Here is a 16,953-nt window from a genome sequence, read left to right on the forward strand (position 1 = left end):
GTCTTCAAGGATGGTTAGAATCCACACACACACACACAGCACAGTCCTACTTTTACATCAGTATGTAATTGGCCAGAATGACTCTGATCTGCTAAGTAAAGCAGCATAACGTGACGTTGTTTGGTGACTATCCTGTCAGGCTAAAAAACATTCAGTTGATAAAACTATGATTCTCTCAGCAATTAAAAGAAAAATCACGCAGTGTTAAAAACAGTAACAGGTCAATTTATATTTTTCAACTGGAGGAACGTCATCGTAATAGCAGCTCACACACCTGCATGCGCTCCAGACATGGAGGGAGAAATGGCCGTTTTGTTATAACGGTCCTCAACTTTAATTTTGACTGAAAAAACAGCTGCCGTCTGTTGGGCCCTCCATTAAAAAAATAGCCGAGGTAAAGTTTAAGTAGTGAAGCATCAAACCATCAAATCCGCACTAATTTGTTTTGGGAGCTGTAGGACTCAAGATAAAGTCTTCAAACTGTAAAATCGACCAGCATTCAGCTAGCATTTAGCTAGCATAGCATGACTTCAATACTAAGGAAAAGTTCACCAGTACATCACTATCAGTACACATTACTTTCCAGATTTATATTTCTGTGTGAATTCAAAACAAGTAAAACATTTCTTACCTTTTGTTCGGGAAACAAAGCCAACTCTTCAAGTTCACTTTATCCATGAAAAGAGAAAGAAAGTGCTCAACTATCTGCTTTTTTTTAAAAATATATATATTTTTAACCGTCCTCAGCTGTCCAACGGTGCGAAATGAAGAATCTTTTAGAGTGGGGGTTGGGCTTGAAAGCATCTCGCGAGATTTTGAAAATAACACAAAATATATGTGTTTTATATTATATATTTATATAAATATATAATAGCTCAGACTTAAACACTTTATTTTGTATTAATTTATTTTATAAAGCATTTTAAACTTTTATTTCACACCAGTTGGTTATTTTTGTAGTTAACTATATACTTTACATTATTATCAAATATTTCTATTAACACATAAACATAAGTGTCGCCTTGTCTTAAAGTTGAAGTTTTTGCCTCTGGCATAACTTAACATTTATTTAAGTTATGCCAGAGGCACATAAACTAAGGCACATGTGAGAAATATGTGATCCCATGTTGAATAAACCATGGATCACATGAACAAAATACTTTGTCGCATGTGGAAAATGGGAATTTCATGGGATTTTTTTGTAAGGGATAGTAAAAACAGCGAAGATCAATAATAATAATTAGTATGTTAAATGAAAGAAATGTAAATAAAGAAACAATAGTTTAATAGAAGACGTCCTGCGCTCATGTAACCTGTTTCTTGGAAACATTCCTGGAATTTCTTCAGTCGTTCTCCTACTTGTAGAGACAAGAGAAAATGGCTCCTATTTCACCTGCAGCCTCACGAATGAAAAACCAACAGAAACTCATGAAGCTGGTTTGAGCTCTTTGCCCCAACCTGCCCCTCTGGTGATTTCACTAAAGTGGGTTTAGAAACAAATAGATGCCACACTCTTCAGAGCAGATGAGAATAACAGGGAGTTTAATAACCATATAAACATAAACTGACGTTTTGTAGCAGATCATCACAGATTCATCCAGCCTGAAACTGTCCAGTGAAACGTTTCCCTCTGCTGCTTCTCATCTGAAGAGCTTCCTGAACAGGATACAGTTTTACAGTGAAAATTTATTCAGTCAGCAGCCAAATGTTTAAAAATCGTTTTAATATGAGGAAACAAAAAGTACATAGATCCTTAACATCCAGACATTAACCACAGATTTGATTCATTTCTGTTTTTCTGAGGGGGATAAAATCAGTGATCAGCTGTTCTGGGTTTCTGATCTGATTAAATATAAATAATACCAAAGAAATATCAAATCATAATTCTCTGTCATATATTAAACTCCTGCGTTTTAAAATTGAAGTTTTCTTAATTAGTTTGATTGTATTTTGTTACCAGATGTGTTTTTTGTGTGACGTTCTCATTTCTCACATTCATGGCTTCATGCTGGCCGAGGTTCGGACCACATCGCCTCTGAATTACAGCACCAACTCTCCACTGGTGAAAATAAACCTGCTGGGTTTCTGCTTGGCAACAAGACAACAGTAATGAGAGCCAGACAGACACTGACATGATGAGGTTGATAATTATAATGCTGCAGGAAAAAAAGACGTGGAGTTGATTTTCATGTTTCAAAAAAAACTTCGGAGCAAAAACAGAAAAATAACAGAGAACACAGAAACAAAAACCACAAGAACCAAGAACAGAAAGCCAGCAGAAAGAAACAGGATTTAACAGGAGGAAATGAGAAAAGGTTTTATGGTGAGTTTGATTAGAGAAGAAGGAATAAATAGATAGAAACAAGTTTCAGGCAGAGGAGAGAGAGAGAAATGGCACAGGGGCAAACGAGGGTAATACTGAGTAACGAGGAAAATATAACCTATAATAACTAAACATAAGATTAAAAAAACTGGAGAAATTAAGTAAGGACTAAAGAAAATAAAAACAAACATGACTGATCTAATCAAAGAATGGAAACTAATAAACAGAAATAATAAACTCAAACAACCCAACCAATTTAAATATGGCAGACGATATTTAAATACTTAATTTTTAATAATACATCCATCCATCCATCCATCCATCCATCTTCTTCCGCTTATCCGAGGTCGGGTCGTGGGGGTAGCAGCTTCAGAAGGGAGGCCCAGACTTCCCTCTCCCCGGCCACTTCTTCCATCTCCTCCGGGGGAATCCCGAGGCGTTCCCAGGCCAGCCGAGACACACAGTCCCTCCAGCGTGTCCTGGGTCTTCCCCGGGGCCTCCTCCCGGTGGGACATGAACACCTCACCAGGGAGGAGTCCAGGAGGCATCCTGACCAGATGCCCCAAGCCACCTCAACTGGCTCCTCTCGATGTGAAGGAGCAGCGGCTCTACTCTGAGTCCCTCCCTGATGACTGAGCTTCTCACCCTATCTCTAAGGGAGAGCCCAGCCACCCTGCGGAGAAAACCCATTTCAGCCGCTTGTATTTGCAATCTCGTTCTTTCGGTCACGACCCAAAGCTCATGACCATAGATGAGGGTGGGAACGTAGATCGAATGGTAAATTGAGAGCTTCGCTTTTTGGCTCAGCTCTTTCTTCACCACAACGGACCGGTACAGCGCCCGCTTGATGGCAGACGCTGCATCAATCCGCTTGTCGATCTCCCGCTCCCTTCTTCCCCCATTCGTGAACAAGATCCCGAGATACTTGAACTCCTCCACCTGGGGCAGGACACCCCCCCTTACCTGGAGAAGGCACTCTACCCTTTTCCAGCTCAAGACCATGGCCTCGGATTTGGAGGCACTGATCCTCATCCCAGCCGCTTCACACTCAGCTGCAAACCGCTCCAGCGAGAGCTGCAGATCACGGCCTGATGAAGCCAAAAGGACCACATCGTCTGCAAAAAGCAGAGATGAGATCCTAAGGCCACCAAACGGATCCCTTCAACACCTTGGCTGCGCCTAGAAATTCTGTCCATGAAAGTAATGAACAGAATCGGTGATAAAGGGCAGCCCTGGCGGAGTCCAATTCTCGCCGGAAACGAGCCCGACTTACTGCCGGCAGTGCGGACTAGACTTTGACTCCGGGGGACTTTGAACAGGGGGACCACCACCCCAGTCTGCCAATCCAGGGGAACTGCCCCCGATGTCCATGCGATATTGCAGAGTCGCGTCAGCCAACACAACCCTACAATATCCAGAACCTTAAGGAACTCCGGGCGGATCTCATCCACCCCCGGAGCCTTGCCACCGAGGAGCTTCTCAACCACCTCGGCGACCTCGTCCCCAGAGATTGGAGAGCCCAACCCAGAGTTCCCAGGCTCAGCTTCCTCAATGGAAGGCATGTTGGTGGGATTGAGGAGGTCTTCGAAGTATTCTGCCCACCGGCCCACAATGTCCTGAGTAGAGGTCAGCAGCACACCATCCCCACTGTAAACAGTGTGGTGCCGTATTGCTTCCCCCTCCTGAGACGCCAGATGGTGGACCAGAAGCCGTACAGACGTCTTTCTCCATGGTCTCTCCAAACTCCTCCCACGCCCGAGGTTTTGCATCAGCAACCACCCGAGCTGCATGCTGCTTCACCCGCCGGTACCCATCAGCTGCTTCCGGGGTCCCACAGGCCAAAAAGGCCCAATAGGACTCCTTCTTCAGTCTGACGGCATCCCTCACCGAAGGTGTCCACCAACGGGTTTGAGGGTTGCCGCCGCGACAGGCACCGACAACCTTGCGACCAAAGCTCCGGTAAGCCTCATCGACAATGGAGGCACGGAACACGGTCCACTCAGACTCCATGTCCCCCATCTCCCCCGGAACGTGTTTGAAGTTTTGCCGGAGATGGGAGTCAAAGCTCCGTCTCACAGGGGATTCCACCAGACGTTCTCAGCAGACCCTCACAACATGTTTGGGCCTGCCAGGTCTGACCGGCTTTCTCCCCCACCACCGGAGCCAACTCACCACCAGGTATGGTCAGTGGACAGCTCCGCACCTCTCTTCACCCGAGTGTCCAAGACATACGGCCGCAGATCTGATGAAACGATGACAAAGTCGATCATCGAACTGCTGCCGAGGGTGTCCTTACACTTAGACTTAGACTGACTTTATTGTCATTTTGCATGCACAGGGTGTATACGGAACGGAATTTCGTTGCATACTGCTCAGGACAATGTTTTGAGGTTCCAATGTTGTGAGGTTACTCCAGAATAAAATAAAATACAGTATAAAATATGAATATAAAATATAAAGTGCAGGACTGACAGTAAAATGGAAGTTATTTAGCTATGTACATGTGCAAGGTATGAAGTGGAGACCAGTTTTTGAGTGCAGTCCAGTTAAGAGTTCAGCAGTCTGATGGCAAGTGGGAAAAAGCTGTTTCGGAACCAGGTGGACCTGCACCGGATGCTGCAGAACCTCTTTCCAGAGGGCAGCAGGGAGAACAGTCCATGGTGGGGGTGTGAGGGGTCACTGTCGATGTTTCGGCCTCGGGACACGCAGCGCTGGGATGAAATGTCCTGAATGGAGGGAAGGGGGGCCCCGATGATCCTCTCTGCTGTCCGCACCACTCTCCTCACGTTCTTCCAGTCAGAGGCGCTGCAGCCTCCACACCACACAGAGAGGCAGCTGGTCAGAATGCTCTATAAGGTGCTTCTGTAGAACATCTTGAGGATGGGCGGGGGCAGGTGTGCTCTTCTCATCCTCCGCAGGAAATACAAGCGTTTCTGTGCCCTCTTGACCAGAGACGTGGTGTTTACAGTCCAGGTGAGGTCGTTTGTGATGTGCACCCCCAGGAATTTGGTGCTGCTGACCACCTCCACAGCCGAGCTGTTGATGAGCAGTGGAGCGTGGCTGGGCCGGTTCTTCCTGAAGTCGACAATCATCTCCTTCGTCTTGTCAGCGTTCAGGATCAGGCTGTTGTCTCTGCACCAGTCCACCAGCTGCTCCACCTCCTCTCTGTAGTCCAGGTCGTTGTCGTCTCTGATGAGGCCCACCACCGTTGTGTCGTCCGCGAACTTCACGATGTGATTGGTGGCGAACCTGGGGGCGCAGTCGTGTGTCATCAGAGTGAACAGCAGAGGGCTCAGGACGCAGCCCTAACGGGAGCCTGTGCTGAGGGTGATGACCTCGGAGGTGTGTTGTCCGATCCAGACTGACTGAGGTCTGTCGGTGAGGAAGTCTAGCAGCCAGTTGCGCAGGGGGGTGCTGAAGCCCAGGTGTCCCAGTTTTTCTTCCAGATGCTGTGGGATGATTGTGTTGAACGCTGAGCTGAAGTCCAGGAACAACATCCGCACATGAGTGTTCTTCTCCTCCAGGTGAGCCAGGCTCAGGTGTAGGGCGGAGGAGATGGCGTCCTCATTGGAGCGGTTTCGGCGGTAGGCAAACTGGAACGGGTCGAATGTGGAGGGGAGTCTGGAGACGATGTGTTCTTTTACCAGCCTTTCAAAGCACTTCATCATGATGGGAGTCAGTGCCACAGGCCGGTAATCGTTAAAAGAGGTGACTTGAGGTTTCTTTGGCACCGGAATGATGGAGGCAGTTTTGAGACAGGCTGGCACTGTGGCTTGGTCCAGTGAGGTGTTAAAAATGTCTGTTAGGACACCAGGCAGCTGACCTGCGCATTCCCTGAACACCCGCCCAGGTATGTTGTCGGGGCCTGGGGCCTTCCGTGGGTTGACTCTTTTCAGAGTCTTCAACACATCGGCTGTGTCCAGGCAGAGTGCCTCCTCTTCCTGGTGGGGAACAGTTTTCTTTGCCGGAGTACTGTTCAGTGCCTCGAACCTCCCAAAGAAGTTATTGAGTCCATTTAGAAAGTCAGCATCAACTTCACCCATTGGGGGGGAGGATGGATTGTAATCTGTGATCACCTTTATGCCTTGCCACATACTCCTGGTGTTGCTGGTGTCGTGGAAGAACTCCTGTATTTTCTGACTGTGGGTTCGCTTTGCTAATCTGATAGCACGGTTCAAGTTGGCTCTCGCTGTCCTCAGTGCCTCCTTGTCGCCAGACTTGAAGGCTGAGTTCCGTGCTTTTAGCATTTCCCGTCCTGGTGCCAAGTGCACATATGGACACCCTTATGCTTGAACATGGTGTTTGTTATGGACAATCCATGACGAGCACAGAAGTCCAACAACAGAACACCACTCAAGTTCAGATCTGGGGGGCCGTTCCTCCCAACCACACCCCTCCAGGTCTCACTGTCATTGTTCTTGGTTGCCGTTGAAACGGCTCATTAAAATGATTTAAAGTGTCATTCTCCTTTGTTGCTTAAAGTGTCATTCTCACGTGAGCGTTGAAGTCCCCCAGCAGAACAAGGGAGTCCCCAGGAGGGGCACTCTCCAGTACCCCCTCTAAAGACTCCAAGAAGGGTGGGTAATCTGAACTGTCGTTCGGCCCGTAAGCACAAACAACAGTCAGGATCCGTCCCCCCACCTGTAGGCGGAGGGAGGCTACCCTCTCGTTCACCGGGGTAAACCCCAACGTACAGGCGCCAAGATGGGGAGCAACAAGTATGCCCACTCCTGCCCGACGCCTCTCACCTTGGGCAACTCCAAAGTGGAAGTATGTCCAGCCCCTCTCAAGGTGACTGGTTCCAGAACCAGAGCCATGCATCGAGGTGAGACCGACTATTTTTAGCCAGAACCTCTCAACCTCACACACTAGCTCTGGCTCCTTCCCCACCAGAGAGATGACATTCCATGTCCCAAGAGCCAGCTTCTGCAACCGAGGATCGGACCGCCAGGGTCCCCTCCCTTGGCCGCCACCCATCACACACTGCACCCGACCCCTTTGGCCTCTCTCATAGGTGGTCGACCCATGGGAGGGGGGACCCATGTTTCCTCTTTGAGCTGAGCCCAGTCGGGCTCCATGGGTAAAAGCCCGGCCACCAGGCGCTCGCCATCATGCCCACCCTCCAGGCCTGGCTTCAGAGTGGGACCCTGGTGACCCGCGTCTGGGCGAGGGAACGCCAAATCCAAAGTTGCCGTTCATCATTGGGGTCTTCAGGCTGCGCTTTATCTGGTCCCTCATCTAGGACCTGTCTGCCTTGGGTGACCCTACCAGGGGCATGAAGCCTCAGACAGCATAGCTCCTAGGATCATTGGGGCACTCAAACCCCTCCACCACGATAAAGTGGCAGCCCAAGGAGAGGGGCATACAACAGAAGAAATTAAACTACAATGTCTCAGCATTAAACGATTTATATTCTTATTAAAGTTATTATTCATTATTGAACGCCAACCAGACCGGAGGCCACTCTAAAAGCAGGAAGTGGACTACAGCACAAGGCATTCTGGGTAAATACAACCAAAGCTAGCATGCTAGCCTAGCGCTAGCAGGAGAAATGTCTTCTGGTCTTTAGCCAAAGACTAAAGAGAAATCCTCAAACTGTTAAAATCTGATGCCTCCATTTTTATTTCCATTTCATGAAGAAGGAAGTTGCTCTCAGTGTCTTCAGAGGTTTTTGTCGTTTTCTTCAGTGGTTCTTGGTGCAGCGCCCCCACAGGCCAGGAGGGGAACAGGTTGGTTTGACTCAGAGAACCACAGCAGCTGGAGGTGGAGCAGATGATGTGATTTTGGTTTCAAATGAAATCTACCAAACAGTGCAGTGTGAAAACATCCTTAGATTCTAATCTGGTTCCTCCTGGATGAGTCGTTTCTGATCTCTTGTGATTCTGCAGCAGCAGAGCCTTAGAACAACTTTGTGTCTTTTTCTTTTCTATCTGCTTCTTAGATAAATCCATACGTTGGGGTTTGGTAATATTTTTGCCTCCTGCATTTTATCTGATCCTTTTAAATAGATTCCTTGATAAAATAGTCACAGCAGTGATGGATGGTAGTTTTCTGTTGATCTGAAACGTTTCTGGGACAAGAAAGAAGCAAATAACTTTTTCACAGCGTTGCAGTTATTCCTGCTGGCATCTTCAGCATCGCCTCTAAATCTATAACCAAGTTGACAGACTTCCAGCTTAAATCCCAAAACAAACAAGATTTCCAGGGAGTCGATTTCAAAAGAAAATAGATTTTTTTCCGTTACCCTAACATGGATCCAGTCGGGACTGATGACTCTGAGACTTGGTGGCTCCACAGATGTGTGGAAATAAACAGTTTAGGAGCCAAACGACCAGCAGGACTCGTCTGGCTGTGACGACGCTGCGAGGATCTCAACCCAAACAGAGCGAGAATCAGACCCAGTCCCTCCGCTGGATGAATATTTATCAGCCAGAGCCAGAAGAGGGGAAGGAGACGATGATCAAAGGCACGGATCCGCTTTGTTCCAGAAGAGAGTAAAACAAAAACGATGACGAAGACGAAGGGAGAGAAGAACGAAGGTAGAGACGTTGAAACAAATTAATCTTTTTTATCTCTAGTTTGAATTATTTACCAGGTTTCTGCAAGGTCTTACATTTAATTATCCTAATTTCAGGCCTTTAATAGTTAAGATACACCAAGATTTTACATAATGAGTCTTAAAATAAATGCAGTACATTTTTTTTCTTGTCAAAAAAAATGGCAGCTTTTGTTTGTTCCTCGTCTGATAGTCAAAATGAGCCGAACAGCCAGTCGGAGGCCAGTAGAGAGAATTCCCACTATGTTTGGTCTTTAAATGCATCATGTACTTTTCCCTCTCTGGGAACCTGCAGCTCATTTTCACAGTCCCTGTAAATCTGTGAATTATTTAAAAAAACTGATTGGTGCGTCCTGAACCACGCCGTCAAAGAAAATCTCCAGAATATTCAGGCTGATCCGCTGCTTAAAGACTTTATGTTGTTTTTATTTAACCACATCCATAAATTCACTCCTCCAGTGAATTTAAGACGATTTGGCTTGAAAACACAGATTAGGACTCAAAGCTTTTGTCAATAACTAATGAAGCTGCAGGAAGACGCCGAGGTTTGCTGCAAAAGCACAGAGACAAATATAAATTAAGTTAATAATTTTCTACGTAACTCTGAAGCTATTGAGTAAAGTATGTGTGTCAAACACGAGGTCCGGGGGCCAAATCCGGCCCGCCACAGGCGGATTATGTGGCCCCTAGACTCCAGACAAATGCATAAATAGAACCAGTTGTGTGTTTAAATATTATTTTATTAATCAAATCAAAGTGGTTTTTATCCGTTTACATTAGCCAGATTACATCAGTCAGTTCTTCTGGTTTTACTGATTGTGGAAATTCACAAACTGAAAGTTTTCCAGAAAAATGATCAAAACGTTGGTTTTATGTGATACTAACTCCCTCCTGTAGGTGGCAGTACGTTTTACTTCTACACTTGATGTCAAGTTTGAGTCTGTTATCGATTATTTGCAAGTAATTAAAAGTCACATTTACAGTCATATATATATATATTGCAAAATTTCTTGCAAATATTTTTAAAAAATCAATATATTGCAAAAACATTATGAAATCCTGGAAGGACTGAAAAACAGTGGTGTGTATAAATGAGTTTGTTTGTGCGACTGGGTGACTGAATCTTAGTGGACAAAATGACTGGAAAAGTTCTGGACCAGTTCAGTCCATTGATCCATTTTAGAGAAACGTTTCCATCTTTACTGTTTGAACTGGGAGAGACAAACCCTAAACTTAAAAACAAAGGCCCTATTAAAATAATATGAAAATGTGTCATTCAGATACATCAGAAAATGTTAATGAAATATATATATTTGTTACTATAGCAACCAAAAACATTTCTCTCTGGATATTTGGAGTTATTTACAGATTCTCTAATCTTTCTAATGACGTCAAAGTGAAGGAATGTCGAAATAATTACATTTTCTTTGGTCTTATGTAAAGTTGTAGTTTCCTGAGATTCTAATTTTGTGTTTTTATTATCTATAATCAATAATGATCAGGATGAACAGAAGAAAACATGAATATTGAGCAGAGTTGTTGTTGTTTGCTGGAAACATTTTTCCACCGACTCATCATGTTTCTCGTCTTCCTCTCCGGCTGCGGCTCGTGAACCCCCACCCACAATGCACCACTGCATCCATGACAACAGGATCTCGCGGCAGCAGCCTCCGTCAACCTCCTCAGCAGAAACGTCCGACCTGCTGGAGGCGTTTTCATGTTTTAATGAGGCTCAGCCTGGGAGAGCGAAACAGCCAATCAAGACGGCCGTGTCGTTTGTCATCTTTAATTACCAGAAAGAAACACGAGGAGATTTTATTTCTGTCACCGTGAAGCTGAAAACCTCCCCAGAGTAAAATTAATTGTGTTCTCTGTTTGTCTGGAAGCTTCAGCAAACCAAAAACTTACTGACCCACTTGGAGCGATGGCGACCAGGCGGATGAGAAGTAAGACGAAACTCAAACGTTCAGCAGATCAGCGGCGGTTTGTTCAACACCAACAGGAAGTTTTACTGCAGAGGAAGAGATTTAAGTTAAAAATGAATCACTTCGGTTCTGGTGGAACATTTTGATTCTGATGTTTGGTGAACATTTCAGATTCTGTCGGTTCTGATTCAGCAGAACACCAGGCTGGCTTTATATAGTTATGATTTCACCTGAAAATGGTCAAATAATTTGTTTTCTAATCATTTTAATAAAAAAACAGGAAAATGTTTCAAGTCCAGATCAATATTATTATTAATAATCCACAGATTACAGGAATATAATCCAACTTTTCTCGTGTTGCTGCTGATTCTTCACGTCTAAAATGTGACGTTTGCAGCTTGTTGAGATTTCTAACAAAAACAACCTCTGATGTTTATTAATTCAATAAGTTATTAACAACATTTCATTAATGAAGCTACAAATACTTAGAATTATAGAGTCTCTTTGTTCAGATGTTTACATGAATGGGATTCCATACATTTCCTGTTTTGTATTTGTGGGCGTTTTAATCGTTGGGGGTTTGACTCAGTTTGCCACTGAAGGAAGTTAAACTAATTTGGCCTAATTAAAGTCTTTACTCCCACAGTAACTGCAGAGACTTGGAAGCAACAAAGGAGAATGACACTTTAAATCATTTTAATGAGCCGTTTCCACGGCAACCAAGAACAACAAACGACTACAGCAAGTTAATTTTAAAGAGACAAAATGCTGCTGAAAATAGACAAATAAAAAAATCTAAGACGATCTTTAATAAAGTGGAGCTGCTTTTAAGTTTTTTTAACTGAAGTAAAATCTAAAATCTTCTGGTATAGGGTTAGGGTTAGGGTTAGCTGGTCAAGCAGCTTTTCCTGCTTCCTGTCAGATTGGTAGAAATTAAAAACATTAACTTGAAACACACCTCCAGGTTTTCCTGTGAGCTAGTTTGATGCGTCTGTTCTGCATATTAAAACATAAACGTGTTTCTGTTGTGATTTATTAACAGACCCAGAAGATGAGGAAAGTTTTGATTTGTTTCTGTTTCACTTCAGTTTAATGAATCTGGTCCTGTAACGTCTCCACCGAGCCGTTTCTGCTTTTCTTCTTCTTTATTTGTATTTTTTCTTCTTTGTAAAACTTAAATTATATTTAGATGCAGAGAAAAGCCAGTTTTTTCTCAAACTAGCATGTTTTGCCATTACCGTTTTGCATTAGTCTGATGCTTAATGCGTCACTGAACTGCATGGATCATCACCTGCAGACACGTTGAAGTGAAAAATGAGACACAGAAACGGCAATCTGAATTTTAAATGATAAATATACTCAAAAGAACAACATAAATTATTGCAAAACGTAAAAAAATGAAATCAAACATGACAAAAACAGAGGAATCAACAGTGAGTTTTGGTTTTTCTGCTCCTCCTTCATGCGGTTTCTGCGTAAACAATGATCATGGAGACAACAGGCAGCGTCTGGTTTCCTCCTCACAGCTTCCTGCTCTCCACTGAAGTTTCTGCTGTCGCTCCGCCGCTGATCCTCCTTCACCCACACAACAAATCCACCTGGAAACGGTTTGCTCCACGAGCGCCGCGCCATCTGAGGCTCCAGACTAAATCTGTTTCAGCCCCAGACAAAATAATGCAAACAGAGACTTTTTCGTGTTCAGTAGGTCTCAAACTGAACCTGCAGCAGGAGACAGGAGGTTTGTTTTCCGTTTTCTGTGGCCCGTGTGTCACTGTGGACATTAACATTCAGATTCAGGCAGGAAAAGAGAAATATACTGCAGAGTTCAGCCTTATCTTTTTATTAAACTTTACCTCTGGTTTGCTCCAACACGACTCAGAGAATCTGGGCAGGAGGCCGGCAGAAAATGAAAGCAGAAAATTAAAGCAGAAAATTCCTCTTTGTTTTCAAGTGTTTGTTTGAAAAATACTTATCGCTGCAGGACTTTCACTGCAAAACAAACACAATCTTAGCAAATATTTTCAGGTTTCCAGTGCAAATGTCTGATTAGACTTGAAATAAAACAAAACTGACAAGTAATTTTTCAGCAAGATATAAGATTTTAAGTCAATATTTCCTTAATATTGATGGAAAAGTTCCAGTTTTTAACTTGTAACAATAATCCACCAGTTTAACTGGAACATTTTAATAAATCCTAAATCAAATTCATATATCTTGCTCAGAAGTTACTTGTAAGTTAAGAGTTTTTCTTACGTCAAGTGAACTAAGATATTTGAACTAGAAGCTGGATCAAAATACTCCGTAAGGTTGAGTGTTTTTGCCGTGTAAAACTTCCTCATTTCCTCCTGCTTGGTGTGAAAACAGAAAAACTCAGTTTAGGCACAAAATGACAAGAAAGAAATGAAATGATGTCAAATCAAAGTAAAAATCTACCTTGCTTCCATGAGGTTTTGGTTTTCCTACCACAAAACCACTTCCACTAAACTTCCACTTTTTCACTTCCACCAAATTTTCCATTAATATAGGACAAAGCGCTCTGTTCCGCTTACACTCAAATCATGTAATCTATTTCTTGAACTACTGAGTTTTGGGTGTTCATAAAAAAAAACATGAAAAAGGAGCAATAAGAGTAAAATCTAATCAGTTCAAACCATAAATCTGCTCATCTTTTTACTTTTACTGGGGGTGAAATTTAAAAACAAAAGTGAAGATTTAATCTCAATAAAATAAAAAAATCAATCTGTGACTTTTCATCAAGTTAAAGGTCAGTTTCTGCACAGAAAGTGGCTCAAAAGATTTCAGTCTGTTAGAAATCTGCAACTTTTAGTCGTTATTCAACGTCTAACACCAAATATTTATAATACAAACTTTGTCTCCTGTAAATAACGGCTGGTTTTGTTAATCCAAAGTTTTAGCAACACACAGCGTCAACAGCAACAATCAAAATCCATTTGGTAGATTTCATGTAGTTAATTGTTAAAGCTAGCTTAAATAATAACTAATGCTAGAAGTACATGTTAGCTTTATCCATAATTAGCCTCTAATGTAAATTCTAGCTGGAGTTGTTATGCTACAACTGCCCTCATCTTGCTAGATATGCCATGCTAACTTATGTTAGCATGCTAACATGCAATGGTTAGCCAAGTCTAGGTGTAGCATGCTAATCCCACTGTTTACTAGCTGTTTTTTTTGTAAATGCTAACATCTAGCAAACACTAATACTGGTGTATTAACAGCAGGTTTAGTAGGTAGCTTAGCCATTAGCATTATGTCAGTGTTATTAGCTAGTAAACATGTTTACTGCAGCGCTAGATGAGTTTCCAGTGTGTTAATAACACTTTAACTCCCTTCAGGAGTTCATGGAAAAGGAAAATTATTGTCTATAATTTAAAAACCAGACGAATCGTTTCCTTGTTTCCGTTTCAGTGGTTTGGTGATCTGGTGACGCCGGTGTGGTGGGAGGACGTCTGGCTAAAGGAAGGCTTCGCTCATTTCTTCGAGTACGTCGGCACAGATTTCCTCTTCCCAAAGTGGAACATGGTGAGTCGAGCAAAACTCTTCAGTCTTTATCTTCATGGCTAAAATTTGACTTTCTGTAAAATTAAACTATAATTTAGCTTCTTTTCAATCAGTGAGCTGCAGTTCAAAGGAAAATTTCACTCTATTTTTCTGGAATAAAACATAATTTATTTATTTGTGTAACTTAAAGATAATAGACTTCTGTTAAGTCCTAGATTCAAATTTCCAAACGTAGCATTTGGTTTTTAGAAATGCTTGGAATATTTTTTATCATTTTTATTCATTTTGGGAATTTTTAAACCTCAGCCAACCTTTAAATAAAAAACATTTTTTACATAACGTGCAATTTTACATTAAACAAAATAATCAAAACCTGATGTCAACATTATGAAAATTCAAACTGCAACAGTTTTACCTTAAAGGTTTGATTAGAAATATTTGAGACTGTTTTTACTTTGTGAAACTGAAAAATATCTCAAATATTAAAAAAAGTGAAATTATCTTTTAATATTATGTTTCTATCAACCTTAGATTTAATGTTCTCTAGGTTTCTGCAAGTCTACAAAGACCAGAACAGTTTAAATAATATTTAAAATATTTAAATTTTCTGCTTAAAACCACGTTTTACACCAAATTTTAAAAATCTAATTTCTTTAAAAGTTCTACATTTTATAGTATAATTTTATATATTTCAGTCCATATGTTTCTTTATTGTTGCATATCAACTAAAAATTATTAAATGAACAAAGAGTTTCAGCTTAAATACTTATATTTATACTCAAGTATTAATGTTTTGTATTATTTTTATAAAGTTAAAATATTAACAAATTAGGTTGTTTTTTTTCTGAGTGAAATCAATAATTTTTTAACATTTCTTATTGGAGGAGTGAAACAAAACGTCCAGCTCAGCTCTTTAAGATGTGTGGAATCCTCTGGGTGGATAAATGGAGGTGAAATATTTCTCCACCTGCAGCGTAAACTTGGCCTCCTGCTGTTTCTACTCGTCTTTTTCTTGTGACATAATTTAAGGCTGAAGTTAAAAGGTGAAGCTCTGCGGATCAGCGGATCAATATCTGCTTTCCTGCTGCTCAGCAGATAATATTCAGCTGCAGCGGTTCTGCTCTATTGTTTCGCTCACGTTGCCAAACAAATATGCAGAGAATAATGGGATGAAATCCGGCTAAATTAGAATCTAATTCCTCGTCAGATTTGCTCCAGATGAGGCGGATCTGGTTAGAAACGTCTTCAGCTCTGAGAGCTGCAGAACTTTAAATTACAGCAAACAGATCCTCTGTTTCTGCTGAAGTGCAGCATCATTCACCTCCACTGGACTGAGGGGGCTTATCAGCCGCAGGCACAATGCCTGCTGCAGCTGCTGCTGCTGCTGCTGGAGTTGCTGGAGCTGCTGCTGCTGGAGTTGCTGCTGCTGAAGCTGCTGGAGCTCCTGCTGCTGGAGCTGCTGCTGCTGGAGCTGCTGCTGCTGGAGCTGCTGCTGCTGGAGCTGCTGCTGCTGCTGCTGGAGCTCCTGCTGGAGTTGCTGCTGGAGCTGCTGCTGGAGCTCCTGCTGGAGTTGCTGCTGCTGCTGCTGGAGCTCCTGCTGGAGTTGCTGCTGGAGCTGCTGCTGGAGCTCCTGCTGGAGCTGCTGCTGCTGCTGCTGGAGCTCCTGCTGGAGTTGCTGCTGGAGCTGCTGCTGGAGCTCCTGCTGGAGTTGCTGCTGGAGCTGCTGCTGGAGTTGCTGCTGCTGGAGCTGCTGCTGCTGGAGCTGCTGCCGGAGTTGCTGCTGCTGCTGCTGCTGCTGAAGCTGCTGCTGCTGCAGCAGAGTTTTAAATCCCGGCTCACCCACTTCCACTCGGACAAACGTTTTAAAATAAAACAAGCAGCAGCAGACTGATCAGCAAGCGAAGACACATCTCTCCAGGGGAGGCTGTATATGAAATATAAAATACATTTTAACATGAGTTGTTGTCTTTCAGTAATTAAAGACTGAAACCAAAACGATTCAAACTTTTGGAGATTGATCCAATATTAATATCTGTATTGGTTCCAATATTTAAGAACATTCTGGATCATGTATCAATGACAATGTATGGAATCTATAAGTACAGATCAATACATAGTTCTCATGTGATGTCACACTTCTGTGAACTTTGTAACTGACGGCCATCTTGGTAGGCAGTTGCTATGACAACAATAAAACTAGCCCACCTCGTTCCTTTATAACCTATAAACTATATAAGTACATTACAACTATCTGATAACTCTACACACCTTTGTGTGAAGCCAGAATCAGAGATATTTATCAGAGATATTTATCTGTAGCTTTTAATTTCATTGCTACATGTACTCACTCTGCCTGTCACTAGAACCTGGTTATTCACACACAGAGTTTATGTTTATTTATTTATTAGGTTTATTTGCTAGAGACTCATTAACAGAGACAAACTGGGACGAACAGCCGGCCCAGTTTGTGTCACAGCATGAGATCATTTCTTTTCCCTACATGGGTTTTTAAACAGTATATCTAAGAACTACTATAAAATTAAATGATGATCCTACAAAATAATACAACATGATGTTGACTACATAATCATATATATAAAACACTAAAATATAAAACCATAAAAACAATA

At 42.6% G+C, this 16,953-nt stretch overlaps 1 protein-coding gene across 1 annotated transcript in view; it reads left to right on the forward strand.

The window, feature by feature from the left end:
* trhde (thyrotropin releasing hormone degrading enzyme) overlaps positions 1–16,953 on the forward strand; it is a 150,570-nt gene that overhangs the window by 89,587 nt on the left and 44,030 nt on the right. Inside the window, exon 7 of the mRNA XM_023349784.1 lies at positions 14,231–14,344. Coding sequence (XP_023205552.1) covers positions 14,231–14,344 — 114 coding nt within the window. The remainder of the gene's footprint in view (positions 1–14,230; positions 14,345–16,953) is intronic.

Source organism: Xiphophorus maculatus, chromosome 17, assembly GCF_002775205.1.
Source record: "Xiphophorus maculatus strain JP 163 A chromosome 17, X_maculatus-5.0-male, whole genome shotgun sequence".
NCBI lineage: Eukaryota > Metazoa > Chordata > Actinopteri > Cyprinodontiformes > Poeciliidae > Xiphophorus > Xiphophorus maculatus.